General features: G+C 41.1%; 1 protein-coding gene across 1 annotated transcript in view; it reads left to right on the top strand.

Annotated features, from left to right (window-relative positions):
- Positions 1-17888, top strand: part of PCSK5 (proprotein convertase subtilisin/kexin type 5) — a 299903-nt gene extending 282015 nt beyond the window's left edge. Inside the window, exons 28-37 of the mRNA XM_073345119.2 lie at positions 176-259; positions 870-1065; positions 4822-5039; positions 6117-6353; positions 6928-7158; positions 9282-9459; positions 9903-10120; positions 12383-12483; positions 15498-15684; positions 16339-17888. Of these exons, the coding sequence (XP_073201220.1) occupies positions 176-259; positions 870-1065; positions 4822-5039; positions 6117-6353; positions 6928-7158; positions 9282-9459; positions 9903-10120; positions 12383-12483; positions 15498-15684; positions 16339-16748 (2060 nt within the window). The 3' untranslated portion in view covers positions 16749-17888. The remainder of the gene's footprint in view (positions 1-175; positions 260-869; positions 1066-4821; positions 5040-6116; positions 6354-6927; positions 7159-9281; positions 9460-9902; positions 10121-12382; positions 12484-15497; positions 15685-16338) is intronic.
- Positions 17889-26261: the final 8373 nt, after the last annotated feature.

Raw genomic sequence — 26261 nt, 5'->3', positions numbered from 1 at the left:
GTTAGGTTTTTTAAAATAGCTCTGAGTGAATCTACGTAGAAAAAGCAAATAGGAAAGTTCACAGACTGAATGAAGGTGTCCTGCCTACTTGTCCTCCTAAAAGTGCCAATGGTGATCCAGTCCCTACGAAGACTAAACAGTGTAAACAGCAGTATTTTTCCCTCTTCCTACCCAGACTCAAAAAAAAAGTTCCAAAGATGTGATTCTTCATGTAGGACCTGTGATGGAGCTGACAATGTTTGCACTTCATGTCCAGAAGGTAAGTGGCATTCAGCTTCTTTGGGAAGAGTTTTTAGTTGGGTAGGTACTTCGGTACATTATATATTCCCAGGGAATATCTTGGTTAATGGATAGTAGCAGGTTGCTTAATCTAGCAGATAAAGGTATAACAAGATCCAGTGACTGAAGGCTGAAACTTGATACGGTCAGACTGTGAATAAACCATTTATTTTTAGCAGCAGAGGTAATTAGCCATTGGACAAATTTATCAAGGGGTCTGATTCCCCAACCACTCAACCAGAAGTTAAGGGCTTAATCCAGGAATTATTGGGTAAAATTATATGTTATTCAAGATGTTAGCCTGGATGATCATCATGCTCCCTTCTGGCCTTAAAGTCTCTGAATGACAGTTGGCCATGAGACTGGCCTTTTGGGAAAATGGCTTAAAAGAATGTTGCAGTTTTTAAGAAGATGGGGGGAAAAAACCCTAAATTTTGGATTTGCAGGAAATGCAAAGTTAAGGTTCCATTTTTAAAAGAAGAAACCCACCAATATGCTATTGCAGGTGTGGCCACCACAAACAAGATCCCAGAGTTATTTTTTTAAGCCTTCTCAACTGTGCCATTTCATTGGGGTGGGTGTATTGCTAGGGAGATTTCTTCTCGCTGAGACCTGTGTACATACATGCCCTCGAGGGACTTTTGGCGACCTGAAAAGTTGGAAGTGTGAGAATTGCACAGATGACTGTGAAAACTGCTCTGACCCCAGGCACTGTATGAAGTGCCAGTCTCAGCCACACCGGCCGCTCTACCTACATGAAGGCAGATGCTTTCAGGAGTGCCCCACGTAAGTTATCTTGTATTTTTTCCCTCGTTTTGTTGATTTACACCAACTTTCAAGTTTGCTCACTAATTTTTAACTGTGCCACTTGTCTCCATAATTTAGGTCCTTCTAGATCGTACATCATAAACTCCTGTTATGGAAATGTTAATGTACCATTTTGGCCATCAGAAATTATGATGTGCTGAAACAATTTATATGTATACAGTTGGATGAAGTAATTTACTTTGCTTTTGTTAGCAGAGGCTATGTGTGAATGTAAGTAAGCACTATGTGTGAAATCCTGAAGTCAATGGCAAAACTCCCAGTGATTTCAATGAGGCCAGGATTTCACCCTCATGTAGATCTCCACGTTGACTGAAAATAACCCTTCTCTACCCTCTCCCTTACACCCAAGAATACAGGATAAAAAAGAGGCAGGGTATGGGCACAGAATGGGGGTGTCTGAGGAGTTATGGACTGAAGCACAATCCTGAACATGCAAATGGGGAGCTTAATCATGTACTTCTTCTGGTTTTTCTCCTACTATGCATCAGTAACCTGGCAGCCAAGCAGTAACAAAGGTTCCCATTGACTCCAATGAGCATTGATCAGACCGTAAAGCAGATCAGGTTCCACTGCACTCTATATCCTGCTTATCACTAGTTGCCAAGTGCATGTATGCATAATGCTGTATGCTGTGTAGGATCCAGTCCTTAGAGGCCGCCACTTAGTTTCTTTCTTTTGGGAAAACACATCCAACCCTTTTCCACTGTGATTTATACTAATATATTGGCTGTATTTTCCTACCACGGTTTGCATACTTGCTAACTGTGTTAAATAAATCAGAGCATCAAAGGGACAGATTCTGATCTCATATACACCAGAATGAATCTGGAATAACTACATGAAAGATATAACTGAGATTAGAATCTAGGCCAGTGTGGGTTCTTTCAGCCTACCCGTCCAAAAAATGAACTGTAACACACTGATCTCAAAATAATACTGCAGCATTATTACATTAACTTGTGTGTGTTTTCAGAACCCATTTCCCAGATTTTTTGCATGGAATCATGCAATTTAATTCACATTTTTCATGTACAACTGCTGCATCCCCCCCACTTTTTGCTGCCTTCCAGAGTATCTTACGAGACCCATTCATAACAGGGTTTCAGACATTGGCCTTACTACAACAAAATCAGCCCAAGTTAAGTTTCAAGTTTCAGCCCCTACGATATTTTACATTACATTTATCACCTACCCCCATTTGCAAGGTATCACAGAGAAACAAGGGTGCTCTCATTCAGTTCTAAATGTCTTCCTTTAGAACCAAAGAAAGTACTGTAGTGTGAGGGGAAGGTGTTCTACGTATCTTACTGATCCACTGTTCTCTTGTGACAGAGGCATTTAGAAAGAGTGAATCTGCAAAGCAAGGTGAGCAAACTCACACAACAGAAGAAGAGGGAGGAAGAAGGGATTGGAAGGATATTGAGAGATGATAAGAGAAAAGAAAGGAAGAAGATAGAAACAGGAAAGATGGAGGTGGACTTTCTTCGCTTCTGTTTCCTTCTTTCCAACTTTCCTCTTAATTAACCTCCTTAGCTTTCTTCAGAAAGTACTGCCCCTTGCTCTTTTAAAGCATTCCCTAAAATGCCAATAGAGCACTGGAGAGCACCCCACTGTGTGTAGGCTGCCTGGCTGTACGTGTTAGTGCAAAGTAGATATTCTGCTGGCTCGTTCCTTCCTCAGTTTTAGAAGATGACTGCATAGTTTTGAATTAGTAATTATTTCAGACAGTTTATTGGCCTCCCTCCATATATTTTTTTTCCAAGATCTTATGCAGAATGAAATGTGCCTCCAGCCTGCCCTTCCATCTCCTTTCATTTATGAGGTATAGGCCAAGCCTAGTGAATATTTCATTATGATTAATCCTTCCAAACCTAGAGTGACTGTGGTTGCCCACAGCTGCTCTACGTCAGTTGCTTAAAGTTGTTCTGCTTTCATAGTCCAGGGCACATTCTGTGTAGGATCAGATTATGTCGAAGTTCTGCCACAAACTGCATCACACAGATCCATGCGGGAATCACCATATTAGACATGCTGTCATCTGGTTATTAGAGGAGAGTTAGAGCTGCTTCTCAAAAAGGCTCCTTACCACTTACCTACAGGCTGTATAACACAGGTATCCGTGTGACACACTCCTGACAATAGAATACACTTGCCAAAATTTTTACAGCTTCTTGAGTGACACTTCTTTTGGATGCGATCAGCAAATCTGCGGATGATACTAAACTGGGAGGAGTGGTAGATACGCTGGAGGGGAGGGATAGGATACAGAAGGACCTAGACCAATTGGAAGATTGGGCCAAAAGGAATCTGATGAGGTTCAATAAGGATAAGTGCAGGGTCCTGCACTTAGGACGGAAGAACCCAATGCACAGCTACAGACTAGGGACCGAATGGCTAGGCAGCAGTTCTGCAGAAAAGGACCTAGGGGTGACAGTGGACGAGAAGCTGGATATGAGTCAGCAGTGTGCCCTTGTTGCCAAGAAGGCCAATGGCATTTTGGGATGTATAAGTAGGGGCATAGCGAGCAGATCGAGGGACGTGATCGTTCCCCTCTATTCGACATTGGTGAGGCCTCATCTGGAGTACTGTGTCCAGTTTGGGCCCCACACTTCAAGAAGGATGTGGATAAATTGGAGAGAGTCCAGCGAAGGGCAACAAAAATGATTAGGGGACTGGAACACATGAGTTCTGAGGAGAGGCTGAGGGAGCTGGGATTGTTTAGCCTGCAGAAGAGAAGAATGAGGGGGGATTTGATAGCTGCTTTCAACTACCTGAAAGGGGGTTCCAAAGAGGATGGCTCTAGACTGTTCTCAATGGTAGCAGATGACAGAACGAGGAGTAATGGTCTCAAGTTGCAGTGGGGGAGGTTTAGATTGGATATTAGGAAAAACTTTTTCACTAAGAGGGTGGTGAAACACTGGAATGCGTTACCTAGGGAGGTGGTAGAATCTCCTTCCTTAGAGGTTTTTAAGGTCAGGCTTGACAAAGCCCTGGCTGGGATGATTTAACTGGGAATTGGTCCTGCTTTGAGCAGGGGGTTGGACTAGATGACCTTCTGGGGTCCCTTCCAACCCTGATATTCTATGATTCTATGATTCTATGTTTTTCTAGCTCCTCCCTCTTCTCTCTCTTGAACCTCTACAGAGTTGTTGACCTTCCATTGTAATGCCTTCTTCTAATGCAGGAACAGCTTGTCCCTCCTGGTGCTGGGGGTGAGGTCTCTCTCTTCCCTGCTCCCCATCCCTCCCACTACTCAGAGGTGTATCTTCTCTCTCCTTGTCCTACCACCATTGGAATGATACCTCTCTTCCTTCTCCTGAACCACTGATATCACTGCTGCAGGCAATGGCTTCTTCCTTCCATATTCTGTGCCTCTCCAGCCTGGGAAGCAGGAGGAGGACAGGAACAGTGGCTATCACAGTGACACCCTGGTGGGCAGAAGGAAAGACTTCATGGGAAACTTTGCTAATACCATGCAGCCCTTCTGGATGCTGGCGACTTTGGTGCTGCTAAGGGATGATGTGGTTTAGTGGGCAAAATATCTTGTATGAGATGTGTGGCACATAGCAGCTGTTTGTGAAATCTGTCCATTGTGAAGCTCCTGATTCACCCAAATACATTTTTATTCTCTATATTTGCAATAAACTGTGCCATCAAACTGTTCCAAAAGTGTGCTCTCTCCTACTGTTTGTTCTGTTTGTCCTGACTCTCTAGGGGGTATTTTGCTGAAACTGGTACGTGCATCAAGTGTAACGGATCCTGCAAGACGTGTGAAGGAAATGCCACAAAATGTCAGTCCTGTGAAAGTCCTTTGCTTCTGGAGCAATGGGAATGTAAAAGCTCCTGTTCTGAGAAGCACTTTGCCACTAATGGAATCTGTAAACACTGCCCTGAGATGTGTCAGGAATGCAATCATGAAAGTGCATGCAAAGGTACTGCAGGGAATCCACAGTGGCATGTATCCACTTGGCTAAGATAAGACCTTGCTGGAAATATATAGCCTGGCAAACATTTGTTGAAAGAGAGAGTTCTTCTGTAGTTAACAAAAATGAGAAAAGTAACTTTAATTTAATTGTTAAGCTACTCAGGATGATGCTAATGAACACAGAATCATGTGGTAGGATTTTTAACCAGATAGATCTAGGAATGACATATGTTCAGTGTTCCTTTTTCTGCTCTTTTTTGTGTTTCAAGAGATTCCTGCTGGCTTAACTTCATCCCTGATTTAGCATGTTATAGACCTTGGGTCCTGGCTTTCCACGGCCTGGCAACTCAGGTAGTCGTTTACATTGGTACAAGGTGGATGCAAAATGCTACCATTCTAAACTAGTGGCATTTTACACCAACATTACACAGGTGCAAATAGCTATGCAAGATACAGAGCAGTGGAGAATCGAGCCGACTGAGTATTCATGCAATTAATGATGAGTGAACCACAAAGTTTTGGGGATTCTGTTTAGTTGGGCTGCTCACCCCAAAGTTTGAATGATTGTGTGAATTTCAAGGGCAGGTAAAATTGAGCAACTATCTGTCAACCTGGAAGTGTAAAAGTGGGGGACAGTGAAAGGGAATGAACAAAAAGGTTAAACTACAAGGTTAAAATAAATTCAAAGGTAGAGATCATCTCAACCAATATCTCCATATCCTAATACATCCAGCCTCTGCGGAAATTCAGATCTGGATGCAAATATTCCAGACAGACCCTATTTCAGTAATGAGTTGAATAAAAGTTCAGATCCAAATATCCCTGAACTTTTGAGAAGTTTGGAATTAAATTCAGAGGTAACTTTGCATCATAGGCCCATCTCCACGCAGAGGCTCAATCTAGGTATAGCCTGAATTTTAGTAAAGGCTCTAGGACAATTTTTGTTTTTTATTATTTTTCTGAATTAGTTTGTCCATCCCTAGATGTAATGCAGCAGGCGCTACCTTTGGGTTTTGTTGGTTTCATCAGGAAAAGAAAATAAGCTGTTCTTTTGCTTAGCCAGCTGCTTCTCTTTTTTCCTTAGTATGCATGGACCAGTTTTTCTTGCACAATGGGAAGTGTCTGCCGGATTGCCCTTCTGGCTTTTATGCCGACTCCAGGAGCTGCTCTCCTTGCCACGAGGACTGCAGAGAATGTGATGGGCCTGACTCGGATGACTGTAATGAGTGTGCCAGCAGGTCCTTTGTTTTGCACAATGGCGAGTGCTTTGGAGAATGCCCAGAAGGGACTTACTATGAAACAGAGACTGAAGATTGTCAAGGTATTTTTTTTTAAATGTGGAAACAGTCTTAAGTAGAACTGGTTGAATAGTATTAAAAGTGTTTGGGGTGTTTAATATATTTACCATTGATCCTGAAAAAGCAAGGCAGCAAAATGTGCCAATGACATGACTTTATTTAGTCTAGTCAAACGAGAGAAGACTGTGAGAAAGCCAAGAGGGACTCAACAAAGTTAGGTGAATGGGCAACATGGGAAATTTATTGACAAGTGCAAAGAAATACACATGGGAAGTAATAATTAGAACTACTCATACACATTACTGGTTTCTAAATTATAGGTTACCATCCAGGAAAAAGACTGAGCATCACTGGGGATGGTTCAGGGAAAACCACTGCTCAGTATGCAGTGGCAGTCAATAAAGAAAGTAAACTGTTAGCCTATAGAAAGAATGGGATAGGAAATAATACTTAAACAAACACACAAACCTTTCTCCAGTTCCCTGAATGAAAATATTCCCCTGGGTGTATGTTCGCAACTTGACAAATTAAAACTACTTAAAAAGAATCTGAAATGAAAAAAAAAGTGGTGAAATACTTGCTGTTTGTACATTTCAGAGTGTGACAGGACATGTCAGATTTGCTCCTCCTCCACTGCCTGCCTTACTTGTAAAGAGGGCATGGTGATGAACAGCCAGGGTCACTGTGTGATGTCCAAGTATTGTTCTCTCACTGAGTACCACGATGAGCAGACTCAGACCTGTAACCCTTGTCACAAGAAGTGCTCTCGCTGTACAGGGCCTGCTGAACATCAGTGTCTTAGCTGTCCAAAAAATTGGCATCTTCTCAGTAAGTATCTTGCTCCTGCAGCCAGGTTTTATTTTTTCTTTTCCTTTGAAGATGTGTGACATATGCAGATCCCCATTAATCATGGTGCTTCAAGCTGCACTTCCATTGCTCCTTTTCATGAAATGTCAAGATATTTGATCATGGGATCCATATTTCAACAGGCTGAAGCCAATCTGAACATTGCAAGTCAAGTATGACAGGTAGCTTTCAGGTGTTTGTGCCACAATGCACACATGCCTGTTGATTCTTTGGAGCTAGTCAAGAAAATCTCTTGACCATATGAGCCAGCCCTGGAGTTTGGGCAGATATGTAGGTTTGGACCTGACAAACTTTGAGGCCCAAAGCAGAACTTCTAACCATCACAACACTTTATGGCTAACAAAGAACTAAAACTTTTCTGTTACCTACTCTCTGCTTGCTTTCAACTGTCCTTTCTTACAGCTTTGATTACAAGTGGGTGATTTGAAAATCACATTAAGAACCATCTGGGTTCTTTTAGCCCTGCCTGCATATTTTGCAAACACATCTATTTTGCACACATAAAACTCATGTATATATGCAAATGTGGGCTTGTTCAAATGCCTTGGCAGGTTTTGAGTGTGCAATATAGAATATACTCACAGATATACAGACGTAGTTAAGGAGACTTGCTGAAAAATTGTCCCCGGATCAATGGGTCATTCTCTGTTGGACTGCATTTCAAGCAAACTTAACATTTGAAGTAAAGAACAGAAGATTGGCTTGCCTGAGTAATGACTGGGTGAATATTGAAAGTCCATCAGGATTTAGTATTTAGTGAATAGGTGCATATAAAAAACAAACAAAAATGAACATTTACAAAGTTCATCAAAGGCCAAATTTCTTCTAAAGAAGTGAGCTTCTGTATCAAAACTAGAGAAACGTTATTGTAAGACCAAATCATGATATTTATTTATTTATTTGGTGAATTTGTCTCAGGGCAAAAATAAATAATTTTGCAGAGAAATACCATTTTAATCACACGTTTCTTCTTGGTTGTAGTCAGCATAGTGTGAGAATGTGAGAGAGATGTAATAGAGCTGGGCATTAGCTAGCCCCAGGCTTGAATCAGAGTTTCCAGCTCTGAACCAAATTTGAATACTGAATCACAATTCTTTGAGTTTTGGGAAGTTCAGATGTTGATCCAGATTTTGAACCCTCAACTTTGTGAGGGTACAAATCTGAGAGTTTGGTTCAGGCCCCTTTCTACTACAAATGAACAATATCATTTTGCTCATTACAGTTTGTACCTTAGATTGAGATAGCTAGACAGACAACCTGTAGTCCAGAAAGTGGCAAACAAAATATCAAAGAAATAGTATTAGGAAGGAAAAAATCTTCTCTTGCCTATCTATAACCTGAGTATTGAAACACACAACACAAGAAAGATTATTTCACTTTGTGAGTAGTTTTTGTTCTCCTTCACCCTAATTAACATTGGGTAGGTTGAAGCCCATATGGTTAACTGACTCAGAGCTAGCCCTACATTCCAGAATTATGATCTGCTGATTTCCCTCTGAAATCTCAATGAAACATTGTGATATTCATGGTACATTTGACAGGACTGCAAGAGTGTTCTCTCATCACACAAAGCAGCAGCCAAACTGCTCAATTATTCATCGGGATTAAAGCCATTGAGCTATAAAGGCTCAAAATTCTCATAAATCCGATAGATGCGACCAAATATGCATCAAAACTGTGAGCTAGGTATTTAGAATCAAAAGCAGGGAAACCAAGAGATAAATGGTGCTGCAGATGGAGGGATAAAATTTCCTGAAGATTATTGCTTCCTTTGTATATTCTGATATAAATTGCAGATGCTTTTGGTTATTTATTATTATTATATATGATAATCACTTGATATCTTTCAGGAATTAAAAAAAGACACAGTCCCTGCCCTGAGAGTTTACAGTCTATATGAAGCAGAGAAAACAGAGACGGACAAATGAAGGGATGAGAGCTAAAAGGCATAAAAATAATTAATACAGCAGGGCACTCCCTTTCTGGCTCTGCTATAGCATCTGATATGGGATATGTCATCAAGCCTCAATGAGGAGAAGAGAATATTGTATGTGATCCTTTGTTCTTCATTATTCCCTCTGTAGATACAACCTGTGTAGAAGCGTGTCCTGACGGATATTATGTTGACAGTGATGAGGGACGATGTTTCACATGCCACAGCACCTGTGAGACTTGCTATGGAAAACATAACACTCAGTGCCGTACCTGCAGATCGGGCTGGTACAAACAGGGAAAGGGATGCGTACAAGCCTGTACAGCTGGGTAAGGCTCCAGGATGGATAGCTAAAAGCTATATTGGACAAAGAGCTTTGTTAAGCATGTAGCCTTCAATTCTGCTTTTTTTTTAGATGAAAGTTTCTCATGTTATTTCTCTACATTAAGGTTGCTCTTTAGGGACAATTTAGGATTTTCCCAGCAAGGAGATATGCTGGGGCGAGATCTCCTGAGTCCTAGTCCACAGGCGTATCTGCTTACTTCGTGACTGAATTTGCCCCACTGTTTTAGAAAGTGCTGCTCTTTAGCTAAACTCAGAGGGCCAAATGGCACATGTGCATTAAAGGGAATACCCTACATCCATTAAGACTGCAGTTTTGCAAAGAAAAGAGTAATCAAGAATGAAATCTCTGCAGTAGCTGAGAGGAATGGATCTTTTCTGACCATGTAAACATTTTCATACCTTCACCTCTTCAAAAAACTTCTTTCAGATATTATGCAAACAACTCCATCGGATTGTGCGAGAGATGCCACAAAAGCTGTAAAGAGTGTTTGGGACCTCAGCCCACAGACTGTCTGTCCTGTGATACATATTCCTTCCTGCTGCACTCCAAGAATGAATGCCTCCCCTCTTGCCCTGAATATTATTATGACGATCGTGATACAAATGTCTGTGAGAGATGCCACCCTACCTGCAGCTCCTGCGAAGGTAAGATCCTCCCTTATGTGCTTCTCTGCCACAAGGGCTTTAAAACATAATCTACTTCTCTCTCCAACTCTCTCTGCTCAAGGTTTTGGTAACACTGTGCAGTAGGTAACTTACATGTTATACAAACATGTTCATTTATGAGAGTTGAACAGTTTTCTAATGATTCTGTATGTGCTTCGCCAAAAGTGTCACTAGACAGATTTTAGAAGTCTGTTGGCTACTAATAATTGTGCTGTAAAACAAGCTTATTGCTGGACTCAGGACTTACTCCACTGTAGTCCCATCAATGGGGCTACTCACAAAATGAGATACTACTCAAGCTCAGTAAGGGGGTAAGAAGCTAAGGGGCTAAATTCTGATTCCCTTATTCACATTAAGTACTGCCTTACTTTGTGACTAGTGACAGTCCCACTGAAGGCACTACTCTGTGTGAGTCAGGGTTTCAGAATCTGGTTCCAAGTTTTCAGAGATGAATGATTCTCAAAGGAGGGGGCAGAAAATGGACAGCTAATGAAATAAATCAAACTAAAAGCACAGAGTTTAGGGTTCAAGGGTAGTAGGACAAAATGTGTATACATATTGTTTTGAAATACAGTCAAATATTTGCTGAAGTTCACCTTGAGGCACCATCCATTTTGTACTAATGCCATTCTAATCCAACCTGGTGCTTATTTATTTATTTTCAAAAAAAATTATCCCTATCCAATTTTGAGCTGGGCAGTGTTATTCTCCTTGGACTTAGATGGTTTCCTTGTTTCTGAAATGATGGCTACCAGTTGCTATTCTGTAGCTCAGAATGTACTATATAAAGGTTTGCATTGAAGAATGCAGATGGTTAATTGCAACATAATAATATTTGAAAGCAACTCGTAGAATGAAATGTCACCTTTGATAGCTATGAAAATATAGTTGTACAGACAAATTATTGTAATCAACAGCAATATTTTTGGCTTGGATTTGGAATCGGAAATATTGTTATAATTTACAATCTGTCTCCTACACATGATGTTGTATTTGTTTTGCCATTAATACTACTGGGCACAAAGACAGAGAGATTGAATATGTGTGAGCCCACTGGCTAATAATAATCCTCCTAAACAAAAAGTGTATGGCCAGTGAGTAACTGTTGTCATGTAGCTGTGCTGCCCCAGCAGCACCAGGGAGGAACTATAGTTGGAGAATCATGGTTCTTTTCCTGCTCCCCACTTGTTACAGGGGGGAAATAATTTATTCCAGCCCGGAAACCTGTGAAGCTCTGTTGATTGGCACTTTGAGGGGGAAGAGCCATGGCTCTACCCTGGTCCCTCCCTACTTTCCCCTCCATTCACACACTTACTGAGATGGAGCAGCAGCACAGCCCCTTTCTTGCGCATGGAACCCAGTGCTGTGATCTGGGTAACCCTAATCCAGCAGCACTGGGAGAGGGGGCTGCATGGCCCTGTTAGGCCTAGTGACAATCTAGCCCTTACTAGTTGAGACAATGCTACTAATTTCACTCCTTTATCCACTTCTTCCATTTCTATTTTCTTCTTTTCTCACAGCCATGGACATGGGGGCAAGGGGAATAGTTTTGAAGTCTGATTGGACAGCCCCATTTTCACATTAATCATGTTAAACCATCCACTTCAATACGACGCACAAGATGTGCATGTAACATTTGTATTTGCCTATTAAACTGTTTGTGTAACAAACCAAGCATGCCAAGTGTTCTGTTAGTGCTTGTCTAAGGAAGCAAAACATTACAGCATCCAGCAAATCATCTGATCACTAATAGGAAAATGGCTCATGCTCTTTTTGCCATATCTGGTAATATTTGTTTCTAGTATTGTTATAGCCATAATCCCAGGAAATGAGAGAGACAAGATAAGTGAGGTAATATCTTTTACTGGACCAACTTCTGTTGGTGAGAGACAAGCTTTCGAGTTACCCAGAGCTCTTCTTCAATAAAACATAGACCTTCACACACACACACACACACACCGCTTGTCTCTCTCAGTAATCTTTTAGCATTTAATGAACTTAAAAATATACACTGAAAACATTTTTGAGCACCCAAAATTCTAACAGCACAATTTTTTTTTCTTAATTTATGGCTCAAGCACTTTTCAAATAGACTTCTTAATGCTAAGCATGTTCAGTACTGATACTTGATGACAACAAATGCCCTGTGTAATTGATGGGAGCAGATTATCATAGTTTCCAAAGGAAGATGATAACTTTTCATATTTCAATATAAAACTGTTGCTTTATTTTCCTTTGAAGGGAAGGGAGCTCTCAGCTGTACGTCCTGTGTGTGGAGTTACCATCTAGCAGGTGGAATCTGCTACTCTGAATGTTTTGCTGGAGAATACAAAGTCGCAGAGGTACTGTCTATACACACGCATCTTCTCTAGGAAGTATTTACATAATAATGGACTTGAAAACCCAAACGAGAAAAGCAGAGCAAACAGTGTTTGATCTTGCTGAATTCAAAAGTTACTTTTATTCCCCTCTTGGTAGAGAAGACATGGCTCCAAATGCTTCTCTGAAATGAATGGAATTCCCTCCTTGTAAAACAGGATTAAGTCAGACTACAATCAGGGCTTGAGTATGTGCAAAACAGAGGGTATCAAATGAGAGATGACCCCTATAATGAGGGATAGTTGAGATGTGTGGGAATGGGTGCTAGTGTAAGCAGGGGAATGGTCCCGCTATTGTGGGGAACTTTCCTGGCTTCTGCACTACCTTGGTAAAATGGGCTAGCAGAAGGATCTGACTCCTCACTCCCACTTTCTTTACCCGGAGGCCTTCCGGCCCACTCTCCTGTCTGGCAGAGTCCTTGTAACCCCAACAAGGCTGGGCCCAGGATTCCTGGGGGGCTTGACCCCCCAGCCTTGTTGTGGTCACCTAGGACAGGGGCTACGGTGTCCCCACTCCGGGGTACTCTCTCTGCACTGGACACTTCCCTGACCCCACTGATCATTACATACAATTTAAAGCAAATACAATTTATTTAATCAACAATTAGTTTAAAAAGGAATAAGGAAAAATGGGAAAGGTTAAAGGAAACACATCACCCCGCTCTGTGGCAGGGAACATCACAAACCGTGTCTCTGGAATGTCAGGGCAGTTCACAGTCTGTTCCTTGTAAGTCCCAGGCCTTCTTCTCAGGCCCTGGCTGTGCTGCAGGGATGCTATGGATTGGACACTTGCTCTGGTGATGGCCACACGCTCTCAGGCTCTAAGTGGTAGGACCCTTCTTCCCAGTGTCGCCCCCGCCCTGTCGGGGTTACCAATCCCCCTCCAAGTCTGGCCTACAGAGCCTCCTGGCTGAGGCGTCTCCCTGTACTGGGCCCACTGCCCAGGGTCCCCCTCGCTCTCCACAGCTGCTCACTGCACCGAGCTCCAGACTGCTCCAGCCCCAGCAACACCACTCTGTCTCAGCACGGCAGCTGCTCTGCCTCCAGCTCCCTGGGCTGCTTCTCTGGCCCCTCTGCCTCTGGTTGCTGCAGCTCTGCTCCCAGGACAAGTCTGCTCTGCAGGCTGCTTCTGTGACTCTGCTCCCAGCACTGACCTGCTTCGTGGGCTGCTTTTCTGGCCCCTCTGGCTCTGGTTGCTGCAGCTCTGCTCCCAGGGCAAGTCTGCTCTCTCTGGGCTGTGCCTCTGGCTTTGGGGCTGCAGCTCTGCTCCCAGCACAGGGTCTGCTCTCTCTGGGCTGCTTTTCTGCTCCCTCTGGATCTGGCACAGCTCTGCTCCCCAGCTCAGCTCGGGCCCCTCCTTTCTCCTTAGCTCAGCCCCACTCTGTCTGACTCAGGCAATTCCAGCTCATAGGGAGGATGGGACGCTCCTGGCCTCCTGACTCCCTGGTTAGCCTGCCCGCCCTGTCAATCAGGCTGACCTGGAGCATTGGCCTCTCCCCGTTGTTCCCCATTTGGGGCGGTCAGTCTCAGGGGACTGTCAGTCTCAGGGTCCTGATTTCCCATCGACCCTTCCCTTTTAGTACTGGGAGCTAGCCAACCAAAACAGCCCCATTCTCTGAAATGAATGGAATTCCATCCTTATAAAACAGGATTAAGTCAGACTACAATCAGGGCTTGAGTATGTGCAAAACAGAGGGTATCAAATGAGAGATGACCCCTATAATGAGGGATAGTTGAGATGTGTGGGAATGGGTGCTAGTGTAAGCGGGGGAATGGTCCCGCTATTGTGGGGAACTTTCCTGGCTTCTGCACTACCTTGGTACTTTGCACTACCACTGAATTTTAGTAAGGGGGCAACAGTCCCCTTACACTAGGCATTAGAACAGGCATTTCCTTACCTTACCTTTCCTTCCAAAGGATTCCAGAGGAGATGGATTTAATTCACCCTTTCTTTTTTGTTGTATCTTTACCCAGTTGTTCTACCCACCTCAGTTATCCTAGCTGTATTACTGAGCGGTTTCCATCAAGGCTGCGTTATTAAATTATTACAAATAATTAATAATAATAATTATTATTGTGGTAGAGCCTAGGAGCCCCAGTCACAGACCCGGGTCCCATTGTGCTAGGCACTGTACAAATACAGGACAAAGACATGGTCCCTGCCCCATAAAGCTTACATTCTAAGTAAGTTTCAGAGCTATGCTGTGACTGAATCGGATCTGTGTGTAACTGAGTGCCTCCTATGAGGTGCTGGCTAATGCCTTCAGTTGCCAAGGGCATTCAACACTTCACAGGATCTGTCCCCCACAAGCCAGCCGATGATAAGAAAGAAGGATAAGAGGGAAAACTACTTGTTCTATCCAGTCATTCTAACACAAGCCTTAGGGATGTAGGTCAGAATCATTTGCCATGTCAATGAAATGAGCTAGGCCATGTGGTTATTTGCTGATTGTCACATTTAAAATAACTATTAAGGGAATTGAGCTGCAATACGCTTAAAGAATGGAGGCTTACATTTTAAAAATACTCCAGAGTTTTACATGACTGTGGGTCCCTGTTTTCAATGTTGTTTTTGTCACTGCTGATGACAGAAGAAATTACAGAAATGTGTGCAGCTCACCAAGAAACTAAATGGAAGCCACTAGTGGCTTCCATGTATTACAGCTCCTGCTCTGTGTCAATTCACAGAGGATATGAGTTGTTACAGCTCCCAGTTACAGTGCCGTGGCTCTTTAACTCAAGATGTAGTAGCTCATGCTTTTAGTTCTGGAGGTGTCCCATTCATTCTTTGGTGTATCAGCAAAGATGGTGGCTATCACCTAAACACTATGACTAAATCCCGGTCCCAAAAAATTTTGCCATTGATGTCCATGGGACCAGAATCTGTCCCCTCAGATTACAACAGCATAGGATTGCCAGATCCGTGCTGAAACAGAAAAGGAAAGCAAATGTGGTTTGATTTTGTTCTGTATCTCCAGGGAGACCAATCCAAATGTGAAAAATGCCATGATACCTGCGTAGAGTGTAAAGGGCCTGGACCCCTCAACTGCACTGTGTGTCCAGCTAACATGAAACTCTACCTAGACGAGGGCCGCTGTGTGAAGTGCTGTGATAGTTCTAATCTCACAGAAACCCAGGAGTGCTGTGACTGCAGTGAAACACAAGGTAGGACTGAGATGAAGAGAAATGCTGATATTTAATGACCTTGTGCCCTGTTGGGTGTTTGTTTTGTTTCTTAAACTGATTTTCTTCTGAGCTGCAGAATTATCATTGCAGAACTTTGCTGCATACAAATCCATTACTAATACACCATTGCCAGAGTATCTAGATACTCTCACTCGCTGCTGCTATTTTAAAGGGTCAGATCCCAACAGACAGCTTCCAAGTCTTCTCAGAGTGTTTCATGATCTGGTTGAATGGGCAATGCTTGTGTAAATAGGTGGCAAATTGAGGCATGCATTTTAAATTCAAGTCAAACTGACCCCTGGTTTCAGAGTAATAGCCGTGTTAGTCTGTATTTGCAAAAAGAAAAGGAGTACTTGTGGCACCTTAGAGACTAACCAATTTATTTGAGCATAAGCTTTCGTGAGCTACAGCTCACTTCATCGGATGCATACTGACCCCTGGTGTAACTCCATTATAGCTACTCAAAGTAGCTACAATGCTTTACCCCAGAGGTAAATTCGGTCCAAAACATTTAAATTGCTAATGGGTTTAAATGTTTTATTATACAGAATACATAAACTTCCACCTAAAACAAAGTCCCCACTTTAAGTATGTCATGGTATTCACGTTTTTTTGGTTGCCTTTAACTTGCAGATGAGTGTGTATTACAGACCATTCTGAACCTACCAGCTCAAAGCAAAGGGAAAACTGCTTTGTTTGTTGCTACCTCCATTTTGCTGATCCTCTGCATTGGAGCCATTGCATTCATCTGGAGAAGATCACAAGCCAAAGCCCAGACAGTAAACAGATGTGGGTACGAGAAGCTGAGAGATCACTCAAAACCCTTCTCTTCTTACAAGAGTAACCACCATGAGAGCACCAGCTATCAAGATGATCAAGTGACTGAGTATAAAGACTGGGATAATGAAGACGAAGAAGAGGATGATGATATTGTATATATGAGCCAGGATGGCACAGTCTATCGTAAATTTAAATATGGACTTCTGGAGGATGAGGAGGAAGATGAACTGGAATATGATGATGAAAGTTATTCATTTAGATAATTTTTTATTAATCTGTGTATTTTCCCTCTTCGCTGCCTCTCTCATTACATTAAATCAATTTAGTTATCTTACAGGGGAATAAAATATTTTTTTCTCTGCATGAAGGGGCTCAAGCAGAAATTTATATTCATGATAATTCTAAGAAAAAGGGATTTTAGCTATACATACTGTGAAAGCAAAGTTGTTTCTAAACTTTTGTTTCCAAAACATTTTATAAATCCTTGATGAGTCTTTTAAGAAGCAGCACTCAAGAAATGGGTTGGCTAAAAGATTCTTTTTCTGTATACTAATGTGTGAAAATAAAATATTTTCTAGTATGTATATGTAAGTGCATAGGTGTATATAAAACAGACACACGTATCCAACTAGCACTTGTCAATCCCTTTTAAAAATATACTGATATAAACAAGACAGGCATATTTATCTACATGATAGATGTCCCTGGGATAGGATGTCACTTAATTGTTTACTTCTGTGTGATTAAAGTTTGTACTGTAGTTCACATTATAATATGTGATTTTGCATATTTTACACTCTTTTCCTTCCATGGTATTATCCAAAGCACTGGTACTCCCCAAAATCTGACACACTGCTATAACCTTTAAGTGCATTTCCTCAAAGATTTAATATATCAGACATTCAGTTTTAGATAAAATTTGAGGTCACTCTGACCCCATTCCAAGTAGAATGTATTGTAGCCATGACTTGAATGAAACAAAAAGATAAAATATATCTGAAATATATTATATGACATTAACTCCTGATTAATTTTGATCTTAGTGAGTATATATTTTAAGCAATGTTTCATTTTCTACAGACTTATTTGGACTTAGTATAAAGGAGTGCTTAGTCTATAAATATGTATGTGGAAAAATCTGGAGATTACAGAGAATTGTCACAGAACAGACATGAAAGCAAAAGATTTATTAATCCTACTTTTCATATCTATCACAAATGGCTTTGGATGTTCAGATAATAGGAAAGGGAGTAATCAACACTGCACTGAAAAATGTTAAATGAAACAATGGAAGACAATGATTTTTTTCATCATTATAGATTGTATAATTTATTGCATTATATGAGAAGATGCTAAACCTGGTTCCTTTGTTGTGAAAGAATAAACTAAATCTTTGTACAAAAGCATGCAGAGAAGGTTGTTGTTATTCACTAGCAATATGGGCTTTTGGCTAAAACTGTGGATTAGGCCTCAGGAGACTTGCGTTCAATGCCCACCTCTGCTACGAAGTTCCTATGTGATTGTGGGCAAATCACTTACTTTCTCAGTCTCAGCTCCCCAGCTATAAATCACAGCTAATAATACGTCTCTATCGCATGGGATTGGTAATTCATTAATGTTTGTGAGGGACTCAGATACTATGGTAAGGGATGCCATATAAAAACCTAGATAACGCATTTAATAGTCTCCTTACAATACACAATTGGTGTATAGTACACTTAGAGTATTTTTGCTTAACACTGATAGGAGAGCTTTAGAAATACTTGTGATGACCTGAAGGAAGCTGACTTTCAGTATATTTCCAATATTCTTACTATTGTCATTTACTGGCTGGTTAACAAAACACCTCTGCAGAGCCCATTTCGCTCCTTCACAGTGCACTCATGTATTTTAAATCTTCTCTGGGCCACTAGGTATGTAGTCCCAATGGATTACAATTACCATGGATCTCCCCTACAGGAGGAATTTAGAGCCAAGTGAAATGTACCCACCTAACTCAGAATAGGGAACACCTGCCTTTTCCCCTATTTATGCATGTCTGATGCTTTATAGACTCCATGTAAAATATGCTATGGAACACTTTACAAAAGTACTATCACCTACATGTTATGCCTAGCAAATTCAGCTAACAATTTGGTTTAGGTAGTATATTAAATTCTGTGTGAAGTTAGGACTGTCAAATCACCAGCCCATTCACTTTATTAAAGTGAAAAAATCATTAATTCAGGTTTCTTTCCTCATTTCCACCATTTCCCACCCCCACTATTGGTCCTAGTGCATTTTTATGCATTGCTACATAAAAACCCAATCCAATGCCCACTGAAGTCAATGGCAATCTTGGATTGGGTTCTAATTATTTAAATCCTCATTGTCAAAGTGGGGTGTTGGAGATGCACATGCTGATTAATTACACATCTTATTTTATAACACAAAAGTGGGCAGTTGTCTATGTATCTATTGTCCCCTGCTTTGAAAATCTGGCCTCCAGCCCTATTCATTACAAACCCTTACTTGCAGAACAGGGGAAGGGTTAAAACTATTTACAATATTGCCAAACATAAATCAATGGCCTATAATTATAGGACAAGATGAAACAATAAGGTACTTTGAAAATAAAGATTTGACAAATCACTTTAAGTAAAAGCTCATTCTTGGTAAAATTTCTCAAAACAAAACAAAGGATAGAATAAGAAAAACAGTGAAAACATTATGATTGAAAGGCCATACCGAGAAAAACAACTATTCAAACAGTTTCCTGTTCACATGCTCTCATTTAACAATACCCTTATTTTAGTAGTGGTTTGTATAAATTGGCTGTAAGAATATGCTTTAACCTGAAACTGCCCTTATCAAATTTCAGAGGCTTATTTTAAGCTGTCCCCAGTAAAAAAAAAAATGTATGGACTGTATTAAATATGTATGAGCTGTATTAAATATAATGAGTATGAACTGCTGTAAAAAATATGTATGAACTGAGCAGCCTATGGGCTTTCAGTTTCAGCATGGGAACAATTTCTTTTTTTCTTATGAAGAAAGGCTGGTGTGTTCAAAATTACCCGAATGACAAACTAACGGAAACACCTTGCACAATATTCCTTTTTGAACTCCTGTAACTTAAAAAGGGATTTGTTTTAAACTACTATTTTGCAACTCACTGGCCAATCAAGTAGGACCATATTTTTGAGTAGATATAAAAGTCACAGTGGTTTTAGTACACCTGAGAACCAGAAACCTTTGAGTTCTACTCTCAGTTCTAGTCTGGACTGCTTCTCTGGCTTTGGGAAAGTCACTTATCACCAGATCCTCAAAGATATTTAAGCGCCTAACTCCAATGGGATATATTTAGGCACCTAGCTCTAAAGACAGTCTGTACTATAAGCACAATGTAGAGGTTGAGGGCCAGATCCTCAAAGGTATTTAGGCACCTAACTCCCATTGTAGGTACAGATCTGCCTAATCTTTAGGTGCCTAAATATACCCCATTGGAATTAGGCACCTAAATACCTTTGAAAAATCTAGGCCTTAACCTCTACTTTGTGCTTAGGGTACAGACCTGCCTAGTCTTTGGCTTTTGCCCTTCTGCAGCCAGCTTGACTTGCCACCTATGGCTTTCTGGCTACCAGAATTTTTAATCTGTATCTCTTGACTGCCATGGAGATCCATTCTTCCAGCTTCTGCAAGATAGGAAGAAAGCATAACAAGAAGCATGAAGAGCTGCTTACAGTTACTATGAGACTGGAGCTGCAAAAGCAGAGCTGGGCCAGGCCTGGCAAGCAGAGAAGCAGCAAGAGGCACCTTCCCCCTTTCCACAAGAGCAGGTAGGACAGGCTGCTGTGAGGAGAAGGCTGAGTTCTAAGAGCTACTGGAAGAAGATATTGATTTTGTGTTGGGTGAGTGAGATGGAAGAAATGAATTATGATTTACAAGGTGGGAGATAATTGATTTTGTGGAGGGGGACTGATTTTGTTGAGGAGGGAATCGATTGTAAGGGGTTAATACTTGATAAATGGTGTCAACAGGAGCTTGAGGGGAGGGAGTTTTGTAGTGGGTTGAGGGTGTTTTGCTTAGGGTGAACTATTTACAATTTGTCTCCCTCTTAGGGACCTACTGGGGAACAAAGTGAGACGTGAGATGGGGAGTCAGCAATATGTAAATTTAATGCAGAACACATTGCAGCAGAAAAAGCAGCAGATAATAAAGCGGTATGAAATGCCTGATTTTCTCTTCATGAACTTTTGGTGGCAAAAAAACATTTTTCATTAACTATCTAAAGTTAAAATCTTATTTAGTCACTGCAAAACTAGTGTATGTTGCATCCAGTTTTCCTTCTCTTTCCTCCCTCTTCCCACCGTATGGAGGAAGGTCACTGTAAAACTTAAAGAAAATAATATTTTTTTAAAAATAAAATGTCTCTGGGACTTTCTTCTGCCACGCCTTCTCCAGTTCAAGTTTCTTACTGGTTTAAATCCCTGTCACTGTTGCTAAACCTCTTTCCCCTTCTTTCCACATTTTTTTTCTTGCCTGTTCTTCTCCTACCTCTACCTTGCCCTATTATTCCTTCCACCTATCTTTGCTGTCCTTCATACCCTGGCCCTCTTAATCTCTCCTTCTCTCAGCTTCCCATTCCTCTGCCTCACTCATGGTCCTCCAATCACTCATTCTTTTTCCTTCATTTTCTCCTCCTTCAACCCTTGCATTAAGAGCCCTTTTCTTTCCTCCACATCACTCTCTAAAATCACCCCCCCCTCCACTTACTTACCTCCTGTAATCACTGCCTCTGCTCCTTGATTTAGGTGATTGATTGGATTTTGTAGGGAAGTGTAAGGTTGCTGGTGCTCTTTAGTCTCCCGTTCCCCAAGTATGTGTATGTGGTCAGGGAAAAGCCTTTTCTTTCCTGGCCTTACTTTGATGATTCACTAGTAGAGCTGGTTAAAAAATATTTTGCTTCTCTCCCCCTCCCACACCAGAAAATTTAGATTTTTGGCAGAAAATAAAAAAAAACTGCAATATTTGCATTTGTAAATATTGCCATGGGACCTCATGGGAGTTGTGGTTCAAGTGCCTCAAGCTCCCCTTCTCCTCTATAGGCTGGGCTCCCTACTTGGACTACAACTCCCATGATACTTCCTGGTATTTCCTTTTGGGAAGTGGGATGGTGCATGATGGCAGCCACATCACTGAAATGCATCATGAGAGATGTAATCTGGCTGGGGAGGTAGACCCATAGAGGAGAATGAGGATACGTGGCAGCTGAACTACAACTCCCATGAAATACCAAGGCAGTATTTACTAATCAAAATATTTTGGGTTTTGAGCATTCAGCCTTACAATGAAAAATAAATTTTTTCCACACAAAGCATGCAATTGTCACAAAAAAATTTGTTCCTTGGAAACCAAATTTTCCTTTGAAAAACAGTTTCTACAGAAAATTTTTGCTTTTTTCAAGGCTAAATCATGGTTCTCAAATATATGGGTTTGGCAATACTGAGGAGTGCACCAGTACAAATAACAAATGAGACAGTAGGACATACAAGTTTGTTTGAAGCACTGAGCTGAAATGAAACCACTTTCTACCAGAAGCAAGCATTTAAAACAAGACCTTGCAAAGAGGGTGTAATGAGTTTCACATATTATAAAGTAACCTAACTTTCATATATGTCATTCAGTACAAAATATTTATAATGATGTTACCTATTCAAGGTTTGTACTGCTAATCACTTCAGCTGCCAGTTTTACAACAAAACATAGATGAGCAAAGAAAAAGCTAGCAAGACACAATGGAAGTGCACTAGCCAGTTTCATAGGTGCTGAGATTCAAAATTCATAGTAGGTACCATCGTTGGTGTCATGAAACTTCTGCCTTTTCTCTGCTGTATCTGCATAATTTCCGGGTGTTTAGTTGGTATCTGTTTAGAAATGTTTGTGGGATTGCTCAATAACTGCAGTACATTTGAATTTAAACTAATTTTTCTTGTGAATTTATTATTGGTGAAGGTACCAAAGGACAGTGCTAGAGAATGGCATTTGTATTTTTCCTCTGAACAGGTATAATTTAGGTAGCAGTTGCCCTGTATGTAGGGACCAGCTGTGAATGTGTGTGAGAGTGGGAAGTTATGTCTCCATTGTCATTCAGTAGACAAAAGTTCTGCAAAGCTGGCTCACAATGGTGTCAGCTACAATTTTAGGGCTGTCAAGCAATTAAAAAAATTAATCATGATTAATCGCGATTATTCACACTGTGAAACGATAATAGAAAATACCATTTATTTAAATACTTTTGGATGTTTTCTACATTCTCAAATATACTGATTTCAATTACAACACAGAATAAAAAGTGTATCGTGCTCACTTTATATTTATTTTTATTACAAATATTTGCACTGTAAAAAACAAAAGAAATAGCATTTTTCAATTCACCTAATACAAGTACTGTTGTGCAGTCTCTTTATCATGAAAGTTGAACTTACAAATGTAGAATTATGTACAAAAAACCTGAATTAAAAAATAAAATAATGTAAAACTTTAGAGCCTACAAATCCATTCAGTCCTAGTTCTTGTCAGCCAATCACTCAAACAAACAACTTTGTTTACATTTGCAGGAGATAATGCTGTCCAATTCTTATTTACAATGTCACCTGAAAATGAGAACAAGCATTCACATGTCATTGTTGTACCTGGGGTCGCAAGATATTTATGTGCCAGATGCGCTAAAGATTCATATGTCCCTTCTGCTTCAACCACCATTCCAGAGGACAGGCGTCCATGCTGATGGTGGGTTATGCTCGATAACGATCCAAAGCAGCGCAGACTGACACATGTTCATTTACCTTATCTGAGTCAGATGCCACCAGCAGAAGGTTAATTTTCTTTTTTGGTGGTTTGGGTTCTGTAGTTTCCGCATCAGTGTTGTTTTTTTAAGACTTCTGAAAGCATGGTTTATATCTCGTCCCTCTCAAATTTTGGAAGGCACTTCAGATTCTTAAACCTTGGGTCGAGTGCTGTAGCTATCTTTAGAAATCTCACATTGGTACATACTTTGTGTTTTGTCAGATCTGCAGGGAAAGCATTCTTAAAACAAACAACATGCGCTGGGTCATCATGTGAAACTGCTATAACATGAAATATATGGCAGAATGTGAGTAAAACAGCAGGAGACATACAATTCTCTCCCAAGGTGTTCAGTCACAAATTTAATTAACGCATGTTTTTTTAATGAGCATCATCAGCATGGAAGCATGTCCTCTGGAATGGTGGCTGAAGCATGAAGGGGCATATGAACGTTTAGCACATCTGGCACGTAAATACCTTGCAGCGTTGGCTACAAAAATGCCATGCAAACCCCGTTCTCATTTTCAGGTAACATTGTAAATAAGAAGCAGGCAACATTATCTCCCGTAAATGTAAACAAACTTATTTGTCTTAGCGACTGCCTGACCAAGATGTAGGATTGAGTGGACTTGTAGGCTCTAAAGTTTTACATCGTTTTGTTTTTGAGTTCAGTTATGTTACAAAACCCCGACATTTGTAAGTTGCACTTTCAGGATAAAGAGATTGCACTACAGTACTTGTATGAGGTGAATTCAAAAATACTATTTCTTTATCATTTTTACAGTGCAAATATTTGTAATAAAAATAATATAAAGTGAGCACTGTACACTTTTTATTTTATGTTGTAATAGAAATCAATATATTTGAAAATGTAAAAAAAATCCAAAAATATTTAATACATTTCAATTGGTATTCTATTGTTTAACAGTCTGATGAAAACTGCGATTAATCATGATTAATTTTTTGAGTTAATCGCGTGAGTTAACTGCAATTAATCGACAGCCCTAGTTACAATGAATGTGGATACCTATTCTCTAGGAGATGAACTGAGATCACATTTCACAGTAGCCGCCAAAGAACTATCAAGCTCTAACAAATTTCAGTCCCTACCAACCTGGAAAAGATTATATATCAGAGACAAAAATTCCAATAAATTCACTCTCTTTGTGTCTCTATGGGAGTAACTGTATATACTGAATGTGTCCTTATTATACATTTCTTTGAATAAAAAGGAAAATAGTTCTTTTGATTTTGTTCCTTATATATAGTCTCTTCTCAGCTTCTGTATGACTAGTTTTATTGGAATATTACTCAGTTTTTGTGCTCATCTGATGTCTGTTACGTTGAATTTTCTCATGCTCATTTTTATCTGTCCTTTTCAAATCTTCTCTCATTCCCCACATCAACACCAACACTGCACCCTTTCTTGCTGTGTGCCTTTTCCTCTTCACATGGTCTTTACTTCCCAATTATCTTTCTTTCTTTCTTTTCCTGTGAACTAATTTTCCCATTTTAGAATCTCATCTTTAGAAAAATGGGAGTTCCTATAATAAATCATATAATCTAATTCTGTATTGTGCTTTCACCAGCCAATTCCTAATACTGCAGGGAACACACAGCCAACAAACAGAAACAGAGCACTTAGCCACTATCTGATTTAAGCAAGGGAACAGGTGATCAGGTTTGCGATGCTGGCCAACCAAGTGCCAGCTCTGGCCAAGGCTGTAGATGTTAACTAAGAACTGACAAACTCATAGCTGGAAACCAGCTCATCTATATGTTAGTTTTTTTAAAATAGGCATTAGTCTTATAAGAATGTTGTGACGGGTTAGAAACTCCTCCTCCCCGGGTCCAGGATGCCTGCCACCTGATGTGCTGGGGTCCCACTCAGCCCTCCCTGCCAGCCTGGGTTTCCCTTGCACTGAGTTGTTGTGCCAGGCTCTCAAGCCCCATTTCAGCACACAGGCTGCAGTCAGATCTGTGTGAGAGAATTCACTCAGCACTCATGTGCACACCCTCTGTGGAGAGGTAAACCCCAGATAATATTGTCTTGTGCTGTATAGAAAGATCTGCTGAGCACATTTGCTGTCACTCCCAGTGGAGAGCTAATTTCCCACCCTGAACTGCTGGGCTCTATTGCACGGACTCAGTCTGAGCTACAAACTGTGAATTGCCCTGATTGAGGGACTGGGGCAGAGAGACTAATTAAGGCTTGAGCTGATTGTGGGCCAGGCCTGCTAATGGCTCACTGCCCTGATTGAGGGATTGGGCAGAGGGACTAACTGCTACTTGGATTAATCACCAGGTGGACTCAACTAGCTGGAGCTGCACCCTGCTTGAGAAACAGTGAGGAGGCACAGCCTCCCTCCCTGTCAGAAGGGGAGACACGCACACCTCCTTACAGACTACAAATGTTAGGGCATGGCTACACTTGCCGATGTAGAGCGCTTTGAGTTAAACCAGCCTTCGTAGAGCGCATAGGGAAAGCGCTGCAGTCTGTCCACACTGACAGCTTCAAGCACACTGGCGTGGCCACATTAGCAGCTCTTACAACGGCCACAGAGAGCAGAGCATTGTGGTAGCTATCCCAGCATTCAAGGGGCAGCAACGTGCTTTTCAAATGGGGGGTCAGGGGTGGAGTGTGACAGGGAATGTGTTGTGTGTATGGGGGGGGAGTGGGTTTTTGGGAGGCTGAGAGCATGTCAGCATGCTGTCTTGTAAGTTCAGACACCAGCAAACTCCTCATCCCCCCGCCTCTCTCTCTCACACACAGCATTCCACAGTAATTGTTGCTTTGTCTCAGAGCAGATAAGCATGCTGGCTGTCAGAAACGGAGCTTTCAACGGACATATCTGCATTCCTACAGCGAGTTCAAAACAAGGACAAGAGTGTCCACTTGACTTAAGGGGATTATGGGATGTTTCCGGAAGCTGATCAGAGCGCAGTAA

This window comes from Lepidochelys kempii, chromosome 5 (assembly GCF_965140285.1).
Source record: "Lepidochelys kempii isolate rLepKem1 chromosome 5, rLepKem1.hap1, whole genome shotgun sequence".
NCBI lineage: Eukaryota > Metazoa > Chordata > Testudines > Cheloniidae > Lepidochelys > Lepidochelys kempii.
This window is presented reverse-complemented; position numbering and strand designations above follow the sequence as displayed.